Genomic DNA, 22,641 nt, shown 5'->3' on the forward strand with positions numbered 1-22,641 from the left:
TGAAATCTTTTTTCTTTTTTTTTACCACTTAAAAGGCAGCTCCTTTCAAGAAGGAATTTGCCTCCAACGAAATAAAAATCTGCCAAAAAACTAGTTTGGACAAGCCACGACTGTTGAACATACAAAATAAGAGTGTAACATTCAGGATATTTAATAATTTAATTCAAGGATCATGTTACTTAAAGAGGCAAAGAGTAACAATGTGTTCTCCCTAACCACTACTAAGAAACACAGAAAATGTTGTACAGCTGTACTAACCACTTTGCATGCTGGCTGACTATAAACTTCCCTCAAAAAGTGTAACACTACAATGTTAGTGCCAATGTCCAAGGTGAAGGAGGAAATCCTACAATGTACAATAAAAGTCCACAAGAAAACCATTTTGGAAAATAAGGACAGCACAAGCTTTTTCCACCAGAGATATTAACAGCAATGACTACCTTATGATTCTTTGAATAATGCTGGCAACTGGCTACCAAAAAGAAACACCTTGAATAAGAATACTGAAAAGAGAAAGTGAAGTTGCTCAGTCTGTCCAACTCTTTGTGACCCCATGGACTGTAGCCTACAACACTCCTCTGTCCATGGGGTTTTCCAAGCAAGAGTACTGGAGTGGGTTGCCATTTCCTTCTCCAGAGGGTCTTCCCAACCCAGGGATCGAACCTGGGTCTCCCACATTGTAGGCAGACGCTTTACTGTCTGAGCCACCAGGGAATAAGAATACTATTCATATACAAATACATATGTGTATATTTACATATATACACATACACACAAATACACGCACACACATGCACACACATATATATATGAATTCCATTCACAGTGTTCATCATGTACTGGTATGATGTACTTTTATACATGAAAACATACCATACCAGTATATGATGAATGGGCTTCCCTGGTGGCTCAAACGGTAAAGAATCCATCTGCAATGCAGAAAATCAGGGTTCGATCCCTGGGTCAGGAAGATCCCCTGGAGAAGGGAATGGCAACCCACTCCAGTATCCTTACCTGGGAAATCTCATGGACAGAAGAGGCTACAGTCCAAGGGGTCACAAGAATCAGACATGATATCATGAGCACTCTGTCTGAATAGAATTCATGTGTATGTGCTACTGTATACATAATTTAATGACCCATTGTGGCAGGATGTCTTATGTCTTATTTAGAGAGCACTGCTCCTTTAAAGATGCAACTTAATTTGAGATACTCATTGAAGGGTTAAACTAGTTTAACAAGTACGAGCATAACCTTTTGAAGAGGTGGTGATTTAGTCACTAAGCTGTGTCAGACTCTCAGACCTAACAGACTGTGGCCCACCAGGCTCCTCTGTCCATACAACTTCCCCGGCAAGAATACTGGAGTGGGTTGCCATGTCCTACTCCAGAGAATCTTCCCAACCAAGGAATCGAACTCTTGTCTCCTGAAAAGCAGGCAGTTTACTGCACTGCAGGCAGATTCTTCACTGCTGATCCTTTGAAGAGGATAATTATGAAATTATTCAAGCAATCGAATACCTTTTATACATTTCCATCTGAAACTTAATTACAAGGCTTTCCAGTTTCTCAATCACATCAAGAGAAAGGAAGAAGACTGCAAAGACACCTATCGATTCAAACTTGAGAAATGTCACAAACTGCCAGCTCCCCACCAGAGGCATGAATTACTTCTGCTATATCTGCTTCTCAAGTTGTTTTTGTTTTGTTCCACATTTCCTTCTGTAGAGTGGTTTCTTCTGCTGACTCAGCTTCTTCTTCCTATAACCCCAGAGCTTACCCATGGCCCTTACGGCCATTGCTGGCTTCTCCGCGACCCCACCCAGTATCATGACATTTCCCTCCACAGTCCCACAGCCACGCGAGGTCTTAGTTTCCCCAATCTGTTAGGGACAAGTCTCGCTCAGAGTTTTCAGAGCAAGCCACACCGGTCATGGCCAGTATATAGAGAAGGTTCATCTTTGGATCTGGTGCCACATCTAGGCCTGTTGGCTGAGGCTGGAAGAGCCAGAAAGCAGGTGATGCAAAACACAGCCTGCTCCTCTCCCTTCCATGGGAGGGGACATGAAAAGACAGGCATATAATCACATAAATGACAAAGTCCATACATTTAAAGGTACTAACCAGAGACAAAGCAAGATAATAGCTGAATTAGCCAAAGGACAAATTCTAAAGCAATCTATTTAGTCAAAATAAAATGCAAAATGTTAAATACATCAGGTAAAAGGCTGTTCTTTAAGAAACCAGAAAGGATTCCTAAATTAAAGAAAAGACTTGACTCATTAGATGACAATAAGCCATTATTGTATGTCTCCTGGATAAAGTAAAATAGTGAAATAATAGGTACCAACTTCAGAAGAACCAACCTTAAGATGATCTTGAAACCTGACTGTTTAAACAAAACACAAAGGATTACAAAATCCTTACCATTTATTTTACCATATTAATTTGCCTCCAGCCATTTGGCTGTCCCTCTAATGCACCACAATGACCCTAATTCAGAGCCCTAGTTAGCAAAACTTACAGCTTTAGCCAGAACTTTTCTCACTATACAGGCACAGTCTACATGCTCAAGAGAGCATGCTAATCAATAGCTAAAAGAAAATAATTTATATTTTATTAACAAGAGTTAAAGTCCAAAAAGCATCTTCAGGTCCTGGCTGCCACCAAACAGCTGTCTGACCTTGAAAATACACACACACAAAAAAACCAATTCAATACTATCCGGATCATTATCTAGAAGAAAATGACATCACCATCACACCCAATTTTTCAACATGCCAATTCTTCCATAAATCCATTTCTTTTATTTTTACTTTTTTTGGTGTGGACCTTTTTTTTTTTTTCAAATTTAGTAAGAGATTTTTAATTTTTTAAATTAATAATTTATTTTACTTTACAATATTATATTGGTTTTGCCATACACTGACATGAATCCACCACAGGTGTACACGTGTTCCCCATCCTGAACCCCCCCCTCCCACCTCCCTCCCTATCCCATCCCTCTGGGTCATCCCAGTGCACCAGCCCCAAGCATCCTGTATCATGCACCAAACCTGGACTGGCGATTCGTTTCACATATGATAATTTACATGTTTCAATGCCATTCTCCCATATCATCCTGCCCTCGCCCTCTCCCACAGAGTCCAAAAGACTGTTCAATACATCTGTGTCTCTTTTGCTGTCTCGCATACAGGGTCATCATTACCATCTTTCTAAATTCCATATATATGTGTTAGTATACTGTATTGGTGTTTTTCTTTCTGGCTTACTTCACTCTGTATAATAGGCTCCAGTTTAATCCACCTCATTAGAACTGATTCAAATGTATTCTTTTTAATGGCTGAGTAATACTCCATTGTGTATATGTACCACAGCTTTCTTATCCATTCATCTGCTGATGGACATCTAGGTTCCTTCCATATCCTGACTATTGTAAACAGTGCTGTAATGAACACTGGGGTACACGTGTCTCTTTCGATTCTGGTTTCCTCAGTGTGTATGCCCAGCAGTGGGATTGCTGGGTCATATGGTAGTTCTATTTCCAGTTTTTTAAGGATTCTTGGTGTGGACCATTTTTAAAGTCTTTAATGAATGTTACAATATTTCTTCTGTTTTATGTTTTTGGCCACGAGGCCTGTGGGATCTCAGCTCCCCAACTAGGGATAAAACCCATGCCCTGTGCATTGGCAGGCAAAGTCTTAAGCAGGGAAGTCCCCGTACACCCATTTTAAAGCAGTAAAGTTTAAAGCTCTTTACTAAATGTCACAGCGTTCCCTGGAGTCACATGAAGAGTCACTGCCTTACCCAACTAGGCTGTCATGCTGTGGTCAAGCCCTTTTCTGTGGGGGTCCATAATGAAGAAAGAAAATCAGGCAGGAGTTCCCACTACACAGAACCGGGAGAGGTGAACTCTTTCAAGGGACGCTCCCCGCATCTCCATGTTCTGGCCACCTTAACCGCCACATGATCTCCAGGCCAAAGGTCAGGTCAGACTACAGTGAAAGAGCATGTGAGCAGTTTCTAAGTGGGCTTACCTGCTAGTCAGAACTCTAGTATCCTTAATTTTATATTACGTACCTAGCAATGACAATATGAGCCAAACATTCCTCCTTATTTGGGTGAAGAGTAGGAAAAAAAAAAAGCCAACTCAGTGCCTGAAGATTACATAGCCTTTAGCTAATTCTGGATCATATCTATACTATGGATATTATGGCCTCACTATAACTGTACTCATCAGCCCATGCTCAAAATATTGTACCAGATATTGTTGCCACATTTAACATACAACATTGATCCTGCTCCTAAAAGAGAACAGAATGGTAAGTGGTATGAAAATTAAGTCATATGATAAATAAAATTTAAGTTATCTTTAGTCTGAAGACATAAAGATGTTATTTTAAAAAATCTTCAAAAAAATTTTTTAGACCTCCAAATGGCAAAACAAGAAGAGCACGTGGATGAAAGAAAGGTGGAAACTTTCTGCAAATCAGCACTGACTAAAAATCATTTGCCTTGTATATATATGTGAGACCTGTACGGTCTTTATACCTGCTGTAGGTGATACAGAAGGAACTTCAGTACTTCATGGGAGGCAGAATCAAATGACCTTTGACAATTCTCTCAACAAAATATTGTGTGTTCTACAAACTGGCATTAATTTATGTATTCATGCACAACCTCAACCTAGATCAGCCATTATGATCTGTTTTCCTCCATGAGGTGGTGGCAGTGGTGATTAATCTTGATTTTAAAAATAACATGGGTTCACTCCATAAAAAGTGTAAAGAATACAAATCAACCATAATCTCACCATTGAGACAGAACTTAACATTTTACAATAATTTTCTTAGTAATCTTTCAAGGCACAAATATATATAACAAAATTTGAGTCAACCTATTTATATGCCTTTTGTCCTGATTTTTGTATTGATATGATAATCCATTTCCCAAGTCACTAAATACTGATGGCAAAAGCATGACTTTTAAGGCCTACGTAATAATCCAATCATAAACTCAATTTGATTTTCCACAGCATCCAATGCTTTGAGTCTGGATTTAGGAAGATAGAAGGACATTTTCACCAGTTACAACTAAACTTTCATATGGTATTGCTTATAAATAATACTTAACTATTATTTCGCTATTAAATAATATTATTTAACTTCTAATTATTTAATAACTTAAAAATTATTTTAAATAACTTTTAATACTTTATTTGATAACTTCTTTATTTAGTTAAATAACTTTATTTAATAACTTTTAAAATAATTATTTAAATAACTTTTAATTATTTTTAATAATAGTTAACTAATATTAGTTAACTATTAAATAATAGTTAACTAATATTAGTTAACTATTAAATAATAGTTAACTATTATTTAACAAGGCTTCCCAGGTGGCTCAGCTGGTAAAGAATCCGTCTGCAATGAGGGAGACCTGGGTTCCATCCCTGGATTAGGAAGATCCCCTGAAGATACAAAAGGTTACCCACTCTAGTATTCTAGCCTGGAGAATTCCATGTACTCTATAGTCCATGCAGTCACAAAGAGTCGGACACGACTGAGCGACTTTCACTTTTCACGTTCACTATTATTAGTCACTTTAAAAAACCATAGTAGCAATTAGGGTATATTCATGGCCATCAAACACCCAGTTTAAAGGACTCTCAATTGCACCCCCTATTTCCACGGCTGCAGGGAGAAGAATAAAAGAGCAAATGTGGTTCTCATAAAGCAGCGTGAAATGACTGCCGAAGAATACCTGACACGATGACAGAACTCAACAGGTAACTGTACAACACACTCAAGAACACAGGCTTGACACCAGGCTCATCTTGCTCAAATCAACACAAAGACAGAACTTAGAGGACACTAAGAACAGAGAAGGAGCAAATCACATATGATGGTCTTTTTTCTGAATCTTTTCTCACTAACCCTTAACTGCTAGACTCTGCTGGAAGACAGAAAGCAAATTAACAGATATAAAAATAGGACAGATTCTTACCTTTAACAACTTTGTAAAAGATGACCATATGTGAAAAGAATCTAAAGAAGAGTGGATATATATATATGCATGACCGATTCACTTTGCTGTACACATGAAACCAGAAGAACATTGTAAATCAACTATACTCCAATAAAAATTTTTAAAAATGAATAAGTAAGCAAAAGATGACCAGATAACCTGTTTGGGGGGTTGTTTCTTTTTTCCAAGTCATATATGTGCCACTCACCTCTATTTAGTCAGTTGTAGAAGAGAAGAGTGATAGATTCTCTCAATGAAACTTACACTCAGGGTCATAAAGCTGTCGTCAGGAGTAAGAACTCAGGGTCCCTGAATGTTAGCTGTAAGGCCTAACTATCCATTTGTGATGACATCCATTGGTGACAACCTTTAAGTTTGGAATCGAAATCAACCCTGTCATTCTGCAGGCTTCTCCGCCCATTTTCACAACCGTGGCATCAAATACTCCACTGTACATACATCTTTTCGGAATGTTTGCATTGCAAGACACGTGAATATATTCCCTACTGAAACACACACTGAGACTAAAATGTCAAATCTCCTAATTTTATTTAAATCAAATTTGATTTTACATGTTTAAGCAAAAAGCCTCAGTGTCAGAGAAAGCATACCATGAGCTACAGTGAAGTGAATGCACTTCTAAATAATTAAATCAAAAGTTATTTCTATGACCAGAGGACCATGAGCTATCCAAACCAAACAAACTAATGGCCAGTGGAGAAAGAAGAAATTGTACTTAGACATTTCTGTCTCCTTTCCAATAAAAATATTTAAGTAGTCCTCATCTAAGACCACCTAATGTACTTGTTTTGCGATACAAAGGGAGTCAGCCATTCCTCCAAGCAATTTACCCCAGAAGACAACATTTGCTACTTTCCAGTCTCAAATTGACAAAAGTAATCTATTTGCCTAAAAAGATGAACTTGAGGGTAGTAAAAATATACCACATAAACCATCAAACAGTTTCTTATTTATACTGGCCTTAGTGATAAGCCCTTCTGAAAAACCATAGTTTACAGGTCAGTTTTCTAACTGACGTATTTTAAGGATATAAAATACCCCACATTTAAAACATGCGATGTGTACTTTGTGGAAAAATTATGTATATGCCCCAATGTAACAGAAAATCTGGTTTCATCCATTACAACACTCACTGGATTTTCCCCTCTTCAGCCAACGGGATTCAAGATTCCTAAAGCATTTTGCTTTGATGAATCATATTTGTAATACAATCACTTTACTCATCCCCACCTAATACAGTGTAACACATTTTCCCCTCCAAGATCTCACCATAGTCATTTCACAAGAGAAATGTAAAAAAGAACTGATTAAAGGAAACAGGACAGACAGTGAGTAAGCCATGAACTACTGCCCACAGAACTGTAAAACTCCTGGCAGATCATTTCCATGTGTTTTAATTAAAGTTGCCATGACAAGTGGACAAAAACTAGACAGAAAGCGATCAAAGTTGAATCCATTCCCTCCTTTTGTAAGTACAGTTAGAGTCAAAGAATAAAGAACACAATTACTGAAGAATGTGCAAAATTCTAACATAGGAAAACATCTGGGATGTATCCAATATGGTCTAATTTGTAATCTCATCAGCCCATTAAAGAATATTTAAAAGTATTTTATATACATTTTTTTATATATAGAAAAAAAGACTACAGTATATAAACAATAATGCTGGAGAAGACTCTTGAGAGTCCCTTGGAGAGCAAGAAGATCAAACCAGTCAATCATAGAGGAAATCAACTCTGAATATTCATTGGAAGGACTGATGCTGAAGCTCCAATACTTAGGCCACCTGAGGCAAAGAGCCAACTCACTGGAAAAGACGGCTATACTGGGAAAGACTGAAGGCAGGAGGAGAAGGGGGTGACACAGGACGAGAAGGTTGGATGGTATCAATGACTCAATGGACATGAGTTTGAGCAAACTCCAGGAGATGCTGGGAAGCCAGGCACGCTGCAGTCCAAGAGGTCACAAAGAGTCAGACACAACTTAGGGACTGAAAACAAATGTATAAAGAGTGGTTTTCTTTCAAAGGTAGGATGACTAAGTAGATATTTTTTTCTTTTTCTTGCATGTTAATTATGTATTTGTTATAAACAACTTAAAATAACTTATTATAAGGAAAGAAAAAGATTTAGTATAAGTGAAAGTGAAGTCGCTTGGTTGTTTCCAACTCTTTGCGACCCCATGGACTGTAGCCTACCAGGCTCTTCCTTCCATGGGATTTTCCAGGCAAGAATACTGGAGTGGGTTGCCATTTCCTTCTCCAGGAGATCTTCCCAACCCGGATCTCCCACACTGTAGGCTTTACCATCTGAGCCACCAGGGAAGTCTCTAGTATAAGTGACTAGGAAATTAAAATCTATAAATCAAACTGAGTATCAAAGCGTGATAACATTTAGTTTTACCAAATTTTTCTGACTATAGTAAATTTTATACAAAACCATTTCCTCCATTAAAAGATATTATAGGTTGAGCCATATCCCCCAAAATTCATAATGTTGAAATCCTAACCACCAGTAAGTACCTCAAATGTGAAATGACTGGAAACAGGGTCACTGCAGATGTAATTAGTGAGATAAGATCACTAGACTGAGCTCTAATCCAATAGGGCTGTTGTCCTTATAAAAAGGAGATATTTGGACACAGACAGAAACACACGGGGAGAACTCCACATGCAGACATCAGGTTGAAGCTTCTAGAAGCCAGGAACACCAAAGATGGTGAGCATATCTCCAGGAGCCAGGAGAGAGGCATGGACCAGATTCTCTCTCAGCACTCAGAAGGCAGAGCCCTGCCCATACCTTGACCCTAAACCTCTAGCCTCCAGAACTGTGAGACAATCCATTTTATTGTGTAAGTCACTCAATCTGTGGTACACTTTTACAGCAGCCCTCAAGATAATACAAAAGGTTTCAAAGCATAATACAGAGGCATTACCCTCTTGACCACATTATTTCTTCCTGACAATCTGCCTTTAGTTAGGCAGCACTTGCAAAATCAGTGTTTCCTCCAGACACTCCTCCTCCCACCCCTATGACTACAGTTACATAAGGCCACATACATGAGTTTTCTCCTACAGAACGTGAGAACAAGTGACATATGACAGACCCAGACCTGGACCTTAAGACCAGAGCATCTTCCACCTCCTCGTCAGCTCACATGTGGCCATGGTAATGACCCAGCTTCAACCATACAGATGAGATGCATGCCTTAAGGAACAATCAGTCACAGAAGAGATGTGGGTCTCTCACTGACAGCGTGAGACAGCATTGCCCACCAAGCTGGAATACTCTCCTTGGAATGTTCAAAGTGGAACAAAGAACTGTTCTTTAAGGCATGGTATTGTTGGATGTATCTGCTATACCCGGTTAGTCTTTTACCCCAACAGAGTATCAATGGAAATAAAACACTGTGTGTGTGCATGCTAAGTTGCTTAAGTCGTGTCCAACTCTTTGTGACCTTATGGACTTAGCCCACCAGCCTCCTCTGTCCATGGGATTCTCCAGGCAAGAATACTGGAGTGGGTTGCCATGCCCTCCTCCAGGGGATCTTTCTGGCAATACACAGACAACAGAACAGTCTACAGAAAACCAGGAAGCTCCTTGAAATTAAGTAGTAGCTGTGACTCCAGGGGAGAATTTTAAGTGTAGAGTCAACTAAACAACTTATACATTATGGCTCCAAATTTGACACAATAGATCCGGCGATCCCAGCAGTTGTTAAACTATGATTTCAACCCTTTGTAGAAATCGAACCATTTTTACTCTTAAAAGATATTTAAAGTTTTATTTTTTCATTTTTGAAAATTATTAATGAAAATAGTTAATATAATCATATTGTTATAGTTTTACATATATTTTGACAAAAGAATAATAATAATATCTAGAAGTCTCGTCCTCCTCTTCCAATCCTCTCATCAGGAAGTGTGCGTGCTCAGTCGCTTCAGTCGTGTCCAACTCTGTGCTACCCTATGGACTGTAGCCTGCCAGGCTCCTCTGTCCATGGGATTCTCCAGACAGGAATCCTGGAGTGGGCTGCCAATGCCCTCCCCTCCAGGGGATCTTCCTGACCCAGGGATCGCATCCATAGCATCTCCTGTATCTTCTGTATCACCGGTGGATTCTTTACCACTGAGCCACCCAGAAAGCCCATCAGGGAGAGCTAGTATGAATTCATGAGTTATACTTCCAGGCTTAGATCTTTTTAAAGTCAGGATAATTAAAAAAAAAGGGGGGGGGGGCGAGGATAGTCCAATTTTAAACTAAGCTCAAAGAGAGATTTTAATGTCAATGTCAGTTTGTGATAGATACCCCCAGAGTCAAAATCCAAAAGACATCCTAATAATAAGCATATATAACCTTCATATGTGCATTTCCCTGAAAGAAAAGAAGCATTTTTTCCAAAGATGCTCACAACCAGCTATGTGGTTTATTTTTTGTTCCTAAATGTTTCCCAAAATGCTATTATTTTTAAATGGGAGATATGCAACTAAAAGAAAGTTCCTGGAGGACAATTCAATACTCCTCCTTTCCTTCATTCTAATGTAGACTGTAATTTATTCTTCTCTCTGGTCAAAACACTAAAAACTACTTTTCTGACATTTGAGCTGTTCCACTTTTATTAAGTTACAGGAGCTTTTTCCCATGGTAAGTATTCAAATCTGACACGGACCCTTGTTGATCAGGAAGACACTCTTTATTGAGCTAAAGAAGAAAACGAGATTAAAAAGTACTCCATTTAGTTACTCAGAGACCTCATTAACCTGTGATCAAGAATGGAATCCATGATTCCAACTCATGGTTTGTGGGCTGCACATATGTTCCTGGATTCAGACATGTGTTTCCATTTAAACTGCTGGAATGTATACATAGCTCTGTAAAGAGTGATAAATATTAGCAAATCTTCTAAGAATGAAGGTCCTTTATGACCACATACACCGTGTTTTGATTCAGTTTTTAAAATGTGAGTCATATAAAACTGAACAGTCTGTTTTTTACATCTCTTCACAAGTTAAAGAACTTAAAAAAAAAAAATCCTTCCATAGATTGCATCTATTTGTACCATCACAGACAAACCAAGGCAACTCTGCGATTTCTATTAGTCTTCTCTTTTCTTTGCCCTGTGGCAAGCCTACCCCAGCCAAAAGCAGAGATTCTGAATTGCCCAAGCATTGAGTACAAGCTGTACATGAACCAATGTCAGATAATACCAAGTAAGGGGGCTTCAGACATAGTATACAGATTTCAACAGCAGGAGCCTAAAAAAGCAGGGATGGAAAACTGTGATCTGGCATATTCTATTCGGCCAGCACAGCAAATTTTTAATTAAATCCCTTTAGGAACGCACCCCCACCCCATACAAAGAAGGTACTTCATCATATAGGACAGTCAACCTCACCTGCACTAAGGGCGTCTCAGATGATGCTTTGAAATGGGAATGCTGCATGAATTTCTCCACATCGGAGCTTTTTTCCATTCTGTTTCTTCACTCAGAATGCTCTTTCTACCCACCCAAGCCTATCGCTCTACTTGGCTAATTTCCACTCTTCAAAAGATCTCAAGAAGTCCTTTTTAATCTCCTCAAGTCCCAGTCAAGAGCTTAATCCTCTCTGGCCCAGACTCCCCTGCTATTTAGGCAGCTATATAATCAAACACCAGACTAATTCCTTCAGGGCGGGGACTATGCCTTGCTCATTTTGGTCTTTCCAGTGTGTTTACCACCTGCTGTGTGCAACAAATATTTTCAGAATGAAGAAAGGGCAAGACCAGTATCAGCTCTGAAAATATTCACTTTTAACATCCTTGGAAGAAAATGCAGATGAATGATGAACTAGACAAAAAAAAAGATCAGATCACACAGAAAGCAAGAGAATAAAGAAGCTTACTTGTAAAAGCCACATCTGGTCACACAGGTATTTTCCAAAAGCTTGATGACCTACCACAGCGATATTTCACCACATCCATAGTTACTACTGTGTGTCACTCTAAGACAAACTGTATATTTGTTCCTACATACATGCTTTCTGGATACCAACAACAAACACAAATATCAACATCATAAACTCAAATGAACAAAAGAAAGAAGGATAGGAACTTGAGTCAACTTCTTGGCAAAGACAGACATCTTCCCTTACATAAAACACTAACTTTAAAACAGAGCTAACCAGAAGTAATCAACTGCTCTCGACAGGATCTCAAATCACTTGCCGTCAGTTTTACTCCTGTTTCCCGTTATGACTGGCCAGGCTGACTTCACTGAAGGTCAGAACTTACAGAGGGCCGCCAGGGATATAACAGACAAGGTTACCAGTCGTGAGCAGAGAGGTCCAGTAAGCACCTTCTGTCAATTTTATCACCCTACCCGTGGTCACGCTTACCAGAAATGAAGCCTCTGACGTAAGAGGGGAGGAGAGGGTGAGATGTATGAAAAGAGTAACATGGAGCTGAGCACAGAAAAAAAAAAAAAGAGTAACATGGAGACTTCCATTACCACATGTAAAATAGACAGCTGCCATATGTAAAACAGACAGGCAACGGGAATCTGCTGGGTGTCTCAGGAAACTCAAACAGGGGCTCTGTATCAACCTAGAGGGGTGGGGTGGGGTGGGGTGGGGTGGGGTGGGGAGGGAGATGGGATGGGGGTTCAAAAGGGAGGGGACATATGTATACCTATGGCTGATTCATGTTGAGGTTTGACAGAAAACAACAAAATTCTGTAGAGCAATTATCCTTCTATTAAAAAATAATAAAAAAAAAAAAAAAAAGAAGGACTCCTCTCCAGCTCCCTAGGTCAGGTACGTGTTTAAGGAGGGAGGAAACAGGCAAAGAGAACAGGTAAAGAAGATAATCTGGCAGCGGATGCGACAGTCCTCGCCTCCAGCGGAAAACTTCAAGTTTGCCCAGAGGGAGCTACCTTTGAAGGGTTCTATCCCAAACAGCCTACCACCCTTTTCTTGCCCTGAGCATCTTCGGCTGTAAACCTAGTCCCCTTCACAGAGAAGGAGAGTTTTCAGGGGCTTCCGATGTAGCTACTGAGAGCGGTACATTTCTCTTTAATTATCGCCAAGACAGGAGTAAAAAGTCACTTACCTTCTGAAAAAAGTCTTCCCCACTTTTGCCTTTTCCTTCGGCAGCAGCTGTAAATAAAAATGTATACATTTAAAATAGTTTCGTTTTCCAACCTATGTATTCAAAACACTCTCAAGTATCAGGCACAAGAACACAGAGATGCCAGCCGCGCTCTCCCCACGCTCAGTGCCAATTCACAGGCCTCATCTGTGATATGAAATGGAAAATAAAACACTAGTCCCATCAATCAGACATCTTTAGATACCTTCGCACTCTGTTTTCTGTCTAAAACCCTCACAAGCCTCTATTTTCACACATAGATGAAAGTAATCTTGTGTCTTTTTTCACAGTTAAGGAGCTACACATATGAACAAATGCAACTACCAATAGAATCATCTGTACTGCTGTGAGTACTTCCTGTCTGGAATCAGTTCCAAGCAAGAGACTGCCTTTTCAAGTAATGGCTCATCTGACAAGGCCTCCTCGGAGCTATTTCAGGTTTATGCTTTGCGCTGATTATATAATCTACTTGGATTTCAGCTGGCATCATACATGACTTTAATTCACTCCTTTATTCACATTTACAAAGAGAGAGACAAAAGAACAAGAGAATTACAAAGTCATGGTCAAGGTCCCAGACAAAATTTCACCTGAGATTAATTTAAAGGTCATTGTATTTGAACATTTTTGTGTCCAAATGGTAGCCTACAAATAAAGGACAAGCCCAGTTTTATATGGGCAAAAGTTTTAAGGTCCTGTGGACATTTTCTTTTTAATCTTCAGAGAGAGGAGAACAAAGAGCTAATGGCCTCTTGCTTGCAACAGCCTCAAATCACATCTTTCAGAATGTAAACACTAGGTCTCGGATTCAGGCAGGGGTGAAACAGTGGTTAACAGAAAAAGCCACCCCCTGGCCAGGACAGAGAAATGAGCTGGAGCAAGAACTTCTAAGCTGAAATCTGGAAGACTGGTACCCCAAACACCTAATGGGCAATACCATCAAGGGACACTACTGTGTGTGTGTGTGTGTGTGTGTGTGTGTGTGTGTGTGTGTGTGTGTGCGTGCACGCCTGTATGTCTGTGTGTGTAACAAGTGCACTCGCTAAAGTTCCTGAAAACTCAAGAATTGTGTGTGTGTGTATGCATGCCTGTATGTCTGTGTGTGTAACAAGTACACTCGCTAAAGTTTCTGAAAACTCAAGAATTGTGGCCAATCAGTCCATTAAGTAGAGAATTCAAAATTCAAAGAAATCCTCTCTGTCCCAGAAAAACAGTATTAAAGTCTAAATTCTTTTGTCACCAACTTTAATTTCACAGTTAAATGTAAGATATCTTCTACTATTTTGTAAAACTGTGTATTTTTATTGACATTGTTTTCATCTAAAAAGCAGAGCACAGAGTACACATTTCTGTAATTTTCAAAGAGAGTTTGGGAAATGTATAAAACAAGAGCTAAAAAGAAATAATAAATTTAAAACTGTATTCTGTGGCAGCTAAATAGTTCCTCAGAGATGTCATGTTCTCATCCCTGGACTGTGAATAAGTCACCTTATATATGCTAAAGGGATTTTGTGGGTGTGATTAAATTAAGACCTTGAGATGGGAAGTATATCCTGAATTAGGCAGGTGGACCCACTGTAATCACAAGGAGACCTTTTAAGAAGGGAGAAGGAAGGTCAGAGTCCAAGAAGGCAATGTGACAAAAGAATCAGAAGGAGAGAAGGGCATTGATTGCAAAGGAGAGAGTCAGAGCAGAGAAACTTACAGAGACGCTATACTGCTGGCTTTGAATGTGGAGGAGGGGCCGCAAGCCAAGTAATACAGGCGCGCTCTAGAAGCTGGGAAAGGCAAGGATCTGGATTTTCCTCTAGGGTCTTTGGAGGAAGTGCAGCCCTGACAATACCTTAGGATAGCCCAAATAAAACACATTTCTGACTTCTGACCACCGGAACTATAAGATAATAAATTTATCTGTTACAGCAGAAAAGGAAACAAATACATAATTTCAATGCCATCTTAACTTCACTTTTTGCACAAACACATCATCAACAGGACAAACTGAGCGCAGGCACTGATGTGAGCATCTGAATCACACATTTCCACAGATTTTATATTCTAGCTGCACCTTGTGGCATGTGGGACCTTAGTTCCCTGACCAGAGATCTAACTGCAACCCTTGTACTGAAAGTGGGGAGTATTAACCACTAGACCACCAGGGAAGACACACAAATTTTTTGCAGTTAACTCTACAAATTATGATTTTTTCACTCTAACTAGGGAATATACCAATAGTGAATTCTTGAAAGAACATAAAGAAGCAATTTTGAACAAAAAAAGAGAGAAAAGAAGGTGAACATGATTGGTCCTAGCCAGAGGGCCAGAAAGATAAAAGATCGGCACCCCAACCTAATGACACAAATGCCCTGGGGACACTTCAACTCAGCTACCTCTTGGGCTGGCTTTATCTCTACAGCTAAAAATAGTTTAAAGTCGCTCCTGCTCCATGATACAACTGTGTGGCAATGAAAACTGCATACCAAGCCACGAAGATTAGAAAAAAATTTTAGTGACATCACGGAACTCTTCTTTTAAAAAGAAATTTTAGAATCAAAGGTATATTCAAAAGCCTATCAAGCAGGGCAGATAAACGCTTTCACCCACAGGGGACTCCTTCACAACTTAAAATTCATCGGTTTAAATTTCATGATACAATGATGTTTTATTACAGAAACCAGAAACTTCCTTTAAGATACTTACTTTGCTCATGACAAACGCATTATGTCACAACCTTGAAATGCCCCTTCATGCCAAGTCCAGCTAAACAGACTTCACAGACCGGCCTTTCAATCCCTGGATGAATTAAAAGCCAGGGGAGGGGGAGGGGTGGAATTTCCTTAGTTACACATAAATTATAATTACGCTCCCAGGAAAACATCTAAGATTTAGCCAGAAACCTGCACCTTTAACAACCTTATGATTTGAGGGGCATCAAGAGGCAGGGGAGCTGGAAATGGCACAATTGGTGCCATCAAAAATCTCTGGCTTTTTTCATGCCAGAATGTTTATGTACAAGAAACTCCAAATCTGAGCCTGAATTTCCCCTAAATCCTACGACAGCCCACTTCCTAAGCCCACAAGGACCTGGGACAAGCCTCTGGTTGGACTCGTGGGTAGTCATCGTCTCTGGAACAAACCAAGGTGAGTCCCAATCATCGGCCCTTTGCTGGGAGCATCCTTACCTCACCCCCAGGTTGCTGGGTCTCCTGCACTTTCACTGATTCCACACAAGCAAAGCTGCCAAGATCAGAGAAGTCAATCAAGGGAGAGCAACATTTCCCCCAAGTATTCTCTCCCCTCCCTAAGCAGGGATCCTTTTGTGCTCAAATTTGAGAATTCCAAACTCTAAACTCCTCAGCGTTAAAATATCAACTCCTCTTGAATAAACTGAGAGATTGAGAAGGCGGAGGTTTGTGGAGTATTTCTTAGGTATATAAGATGTTCTTTCTATAGAAAGAAAAGTTCACTCTTTCACTCCACAAGTACATAAGTCTCATCCTGGTGACTCAACATAGGCCAGGCCCTGCCTTCATTCAGCTTACAACCTTGACCCATACAAAGCACCCGATGAGTGAGGTCCAAGACAAAATTAAAACTCAGTTCTAGGGACAAGGGTCCCAGAGATCTTTTCACAGTCACCACTCCATCCAAATTAAACTTATTAGAAATCTTAGCTACTCCTATTCTGGACAATGCACTAAAAAGCTAGTCATTTTACTCTTAACACTAGGACTGGGTAGCTACTGTTAGGAGCTCTTCCAGGGAGTTCTTCCAGGGAGACCACTTGAGAGCTAGGTTGCAAGAAAAAATAAGGAGGTATGATAATATCTTGACGCAATGATTTTTTCATTATGTTTCGAGGGGAAAACATAGCCCTGTGAAATGAGCCAACCCAGACTTGATGTCATGGAGCTCTGTGACCTTTGAAAAGTCTGACTATATTCTGTGATACAACAGTCCTATCAAGCCTCACATTCTTATACACTGATACAGCCTCATCTTTTTCATTCACAGCAACAGGAAAACACACGTAATGATTTAGCAGGCTTTTTCTAACTGTCCTTACAAAACAATTTCTGCCTGCCTGATGTTCCGAAAGTTAACCATTTGATGGTTAAAAAAACCTTTGGAATCTTCCTGCCAAAGAAAGCAATTGTCTTTATTTTCATGACATAGAATTCCAGGAATAAATTACTTCACTACTACTGAAACATGGCTTCATGGATTGTGCAGGTAGAGCATTTCACATTTTAAGCTGAGCAATTCATTTTTTATGTTTATTATAATTTCTCCAATGCTTTGGCCTATTTTATTTCACATTTTTTGCTTCATAAGAAATATGGGATGGCAAAAGCCACAGCCAATAAAAACAGCAAAAGTTGAGACAGGTGTAAACTATTACAATCCCCCAAACTACAGGGAAAGTCTAGTTAATTACTGAATTAAAGGTGAGGGCTCGATTTTCAATTCTTCGCAGGGCATACGGAAACTTATTCAAATACCCTTTTCATTCTTAAATGCTTTTCCATAACATCTGATGCTTTATACAGCCAAATCTAAAAACATAAGGGCCAAGGGTCATGTATTTCATATTTAAAATACAGTATGGAATAAAATAATGGTTTTTTTCACCCTTGTGGAATCTGAGCAAGAAAAGACCAAATTCAAATTACAAAAAAATAACTGAGAAATAATTCTTTAAATCTGTTAAGATTCAGGACATTCCCCCTCCTTGTTTTCCCCAGCTGTAGCAGATTTGCAACTAAGAAGGTTGCTGCATTTCAAGTTCACCTGAAAGACAACTATAACAGTTTAGCTAGTCTGATTCTCTTGCAAAAATATTTTACTAACAATTTTTAAAACATTCACTTACTGTGTCTATTTAATCCATATGCTGAAAGAACTATACCATACATTTTATTCGGATATTACTGTTTTCAGAAAACTTCCCTACTATTTGGCTGATTCTGCTGAAAGAGGAATCAGCAACAGATGTCCAAGATGAAGTTTCTGTATACTCCCTTTTAAAAGGGAGTTTTAAAAGAACCTTTTAGAGAATCTTTTAAAGTTCTCTTTCAGTAAGAACTAAACCTTTGTCCAATGGGAATCTTTTAAAAATGCTTTTTTATTTGTTTGTTTGGCTGTGCCAGGTCTCAGCTGCAGCACACAGGATCTTTAGCTGCTGCATGTAGGATCTGCTTCCCTGACCAGGGATTGAACCCAGGCCCCACGCATTGGGAGTGCAGAGTCTTGGCCAATGGACAACCAAGGAAGTCTTTAGAGAACTTTTTATGTTCAATAACCATATCTAACAGTCTAGAATGGCATGCAAAGCTCTGACAATTGACTAAAGTAACAGCAGACATTAAGTTAATTTTTAAAGTTTATTCAGTTCTCAATCAAAGTCTCTCCAATACTCCAGCCAACTAAAGAACATCTCCCAGTTTAAACTCCAGCAGTAAGTAGTGTCATTTGAAGGTAGTATATCATAGTTAAGTGGAAGGATGTTCAGACCTCATCTTTCCTAAAACTCCTTACCTGCTTCCTAAGTCCACTAAGAATAAATCAAATTCACTCACCCTGAAAAAAAATAAAAAATCATGTAGGCCTACCAAAAAAATTCAAGAAACAGCCAAAAATTAAAATAAAATTTTTCTTAAGAGTGGCTGGGTATTTAAGAATGGTCTCTTCAGCTTCAGATTTATCCTTAAGATATTGTTTCATTATTGTAGTTTAAAAAAATTCCCATGTTCAAAAATTCAATAAATTGTTTAAGGGGACTGGGATTATAAAACAAGACATACAACATGGTCAATTCTATACTTAAGTATACATGTATGCACACACATATAATGTATACGCTAGAGGGAAAGAAAAAAAGGATAAACATCAAAATATGAACAAGTGCTATTTGAGTGGTTGACTTATTGGGTTATCACTTCCTTCTTTGCATTTTTCAGAATGCCTTTAAATAGCTTGAATAAATAGGTTTCAATAGCCTTCAATTAGGGGGGAAAAAATCAGGTTAACAGTCATTTGAACCCTTTTTGAGAGAACCAAGATTTTACCATCACTGGAGCCACAGTTCCAGCCCAACATGTATAACAGAAGCTGATAAACGTCTAAGTCAAATGTACACATAAGCTACCTAAGGAGACAATGACTAACGGACTAATGTAACAGGACAGTTAACAGCCCACAAAACCACGCCTGGCACTGAACATCACAGGCCTTAATTACCCTAGCACTTTCTAGACTGAAATACTGATTTATGTGCAACTGATTCTGAGTAAAAAAGTTTAAACAATCCCTAGAGTTCACAACTTCACAACTGAAAACACTTAAACAATCCAATATTTGGAAAACCTCTGAGTCACATCCAAATATAACAGCTAAACAAAAGACAGAAAGAGATGCTCTCTAAAATGCATGAACCAGGGGAGACCTTATTTACTATGTTTCTCATTTTATATATAAGTTGTACTTTAAAAGAAGGCCATTTTTGGTGATGGAAGGTAATTAGAAGAAAAGGAAGGCCATTTTTTATTGAAAGGGCACATCAAATGAAATATGAGCTAAAACAGATAATACCTGTTATATTTATGTTATATTTAGATTTACCACATTCTAAAAGGGTTCAATGGCTAAGAGTTTTAAAGAAAAGAGATGGATAATCTATGATAACTGGGCTAAGAGCGTAGGCCATTACCTGAATGATACCTACACCAAAAATCCAAGACATCCATCGAGGCTATTTTTTTCATTTCCCACCAACGTTTCAACAGAACTAACAGGGATGCCAAATACTATGATGGGGGTGAGAAGTCCTTCTATCTCTTCTGTTAATGGTGGGCCACTGATGCCTCTTTCAAGTTAATACCTGCTAACTAAACAATTAAGTCCTTTGCAGACTACACATCTCAACATTCAGATTTCAGGGAGCTTTTTTTTCCACATTCAGTCTCTCAGGGCAATAAAGCTCTGTCAATATTTCAGAGCCGAGGACAACCTAAGACAGTGGAGGCCCTGCCACACACAGGGCAGTCTAGGAGCCTCCGGCATAGGCCAGTGTTCTCTCATCTACGGGCTTCAGTTTCAGAAAGTATCTGTTGCCGTCAAACATAAGAAAACAAATATTCACCAACATTTACATTATATTATTCATTGCTTCAAACACACTTGAACTCTACAAGAAACTTGGCTAAGAGTTTATTCAGACTTCAAATTTATTGGCCTGACAATGAAGACTTCCTTGAGGGCTGATGACCCTAACATACATCAATGGACTCTGAGTCCAGTTGATTAACAGAAACTTTGGTCTTGTCAAATGTCTTGCATTCACACCCTATTCCTTCTTACATAAGCAATCTCTGAAGCATCGTTTAGTTTGGCCTGTGGTCACAAACACTATTTGATGACTTGAGTATTTACACAATATTTTTTTTAAGCAACACTCTTCTAGCTTTATCAGACACTAAAGGATGTTCATGGCCTTTAAATAGCTCACAAGGACTCTGCCACAGAGCTGTGCTATGGCTACTGAGTGCTTGAAACGTGGCTTGTCTGAACCCAGATGTGCTGAAAGAATTAAAAACACACTGGGTTTCAAAGACAATGCAAAAGAAAGCAAAAACCTCATTAACTGATTATATGTTGAAAGTGTACCATATTTATATATTGGGTTAAAGGAAACAATATTAAAATTTACTGCACTTGTTTTATTTTTCATGTCATTAGAAAATTCTAAATTACACTGTGGTTCATATTCTATTTCCATGTCACAATGCTCCTACGGTGGATAATAACTCTGCTACTACCCACAGAGGATTAAAAAGATTCAAGCAGAGATCACAGTGACATGTCTGAAGGACCAAAAACAATGAATACTTCCAAACAGGAGGAGTCCTCAGCAGCTTGAAATCCAAGCTGTATCTGTCTTAACCCCCTAGGAACATTTTAAAGGAAAAAGCAAAAGGTTACCTGGTGTTGGTGGCGGTGGTGGGAGGGGTAAGGAATTAGAGCAGTTTGAATAAAATATGTAACATTAATAACCATTTCCTTAATGCCCAGCTTTGGCCCAACCCAAAACTATGTAACAGTTTATGTAGATGGTTATTCCATGAATGAAGTTTATATTTCTTCTGTTTGTAGTAACATGGCAATGAGCACGCCAACTGGTTTTAAATCAGAACCAAATGTGTTTCAGGCATGTTAAAGTTCAGGTTATCTGCAGAAATCTGCGGGTGATCTATTTGCTATTCTCCCCTCCAAAATGGACACATGGGTAGAAGGGTATAAAGATGTGCTTCCTTTCATGAGGACTTCTTCAATTCATTTTAACTCTGGAAGACTCATTTATTGATTCATTTAGACAATATTTATTTAGCACCTGAGGAATATACAGAGAGATCAAAATTATGGAGTCAGAGAAAACTGGGTTCACCTCCAGGTTTGCCGTTGACTGTAACTCCAAGTGACTTAGTCTCCCAAGGGCTCTATTTTCACCTTCAAAAATGTAAATACACACTCCATAAGAATTTTAAAAATGGTAACCTGCAACTTTGACCTCAAAGAACCTACATCTTACCTGTAAGCTCTTTGAGGTCAGTAATTTAAAATGACAAGAGTACTCTAAAAGGTTGGACATTACGTAGGAGTCATAATTACAGGAATTCAAAGTATGGATGTAGTAGGGAGCTTCTGAGCTGCCTGTTTAACATGGGAAAGGACTGAGACACATCTCACAAGGGGAGACGTGGAAAGTGAAATCTGGGCAGAGAAAACGCAGTAGATACCCATGCCTGTTTATCAAAAGCTTCAGTTTCCCTTTTATGTGCCTCAGAGCACTTAAAATAGAACCTCTGGGCTTCTCTGGGAGTCCAGTGGTTAGGACTCTGCAATTCCAATGGCAGGGATTGAATCCCTGCTCGGGGAACTAAGATCCCACATGCTACACAGCATGGCCAAAAACTAATAATATCTAGAAGCAAGGCGTGGGGTTCTATTGTCCCACCTCCCCACAGTGGGAATCGGTGGCACCACACTAGGAATTTCGGGGACAACAGTGGCATTAAGGGAATGACTTACGGGGCAACGGACTTGAGGAGCCCTTTTGCTTTTAAGTCTTCTTGGCAGTACAGAATCCAATGGGAAGACAAACAGAAAAAGGTGAGACAGTGGAAAGGCATGATACAGACGATGCCTGAAGCAGTGCAAAAAGAAGACAAGCCTTTGCACAAAACAGACAGATCTGAACATATCTGAAGGTCCTTAAGAACAATTCCACATACAGCAATACTGGTGATGCTCCATACCACTGCACTTACGCACTAAGTCCAGCACTAAATGAATGTCTAGCTGTCCACTCTTCTATGACTTTAGAAATTGTACCAACAGAATGTTGTTGACCTGCCACTCCTAACAACTATTACGCAAGACTGCAATTCCCACTGCAAGGAGAACTCCAGCTCTGG

General features: G+C 39.2%; 1 protein-coding gene across 1 annotated transcript in view; it reads right to left on the reverse strand.

Annotated features, from left to right (window-relative positions):
• The window catches only part of LOC120865383 (protein bicaudal C homolog 1), a 354,738-nt gene that overhangs the window by 241,384 nt on the left and 90,713 nt on the right, over window positions 1-22,641 (reverse strand). Inside the window, exon 2 of the mRNA XM_040242641.1 lies at window positions 13,133-13,179. Coding sequence (XP_040098575.1) covers window positions 13,133-13,179 — 47 coding nt within the window. The remainder of the gene's footprint in view (window positions 1-13,132; window positions 13,180-22,641) is intronic.

Source organism: Oryx dammah, unplaced genomic scaffold (assembly GCF_014754425.2).
Source record: "Oryx dammah isolate SB20612 unplaced genomic scaffold, SCBI_Odam_1.1 HiC_scaffold_6, whole genome shotgun sequence".
NCBI lineage: Eukaryota > Metazoa > Chordata > Mammalia > Artiodactyla > Bovidae > Oryx > Oryx dammah.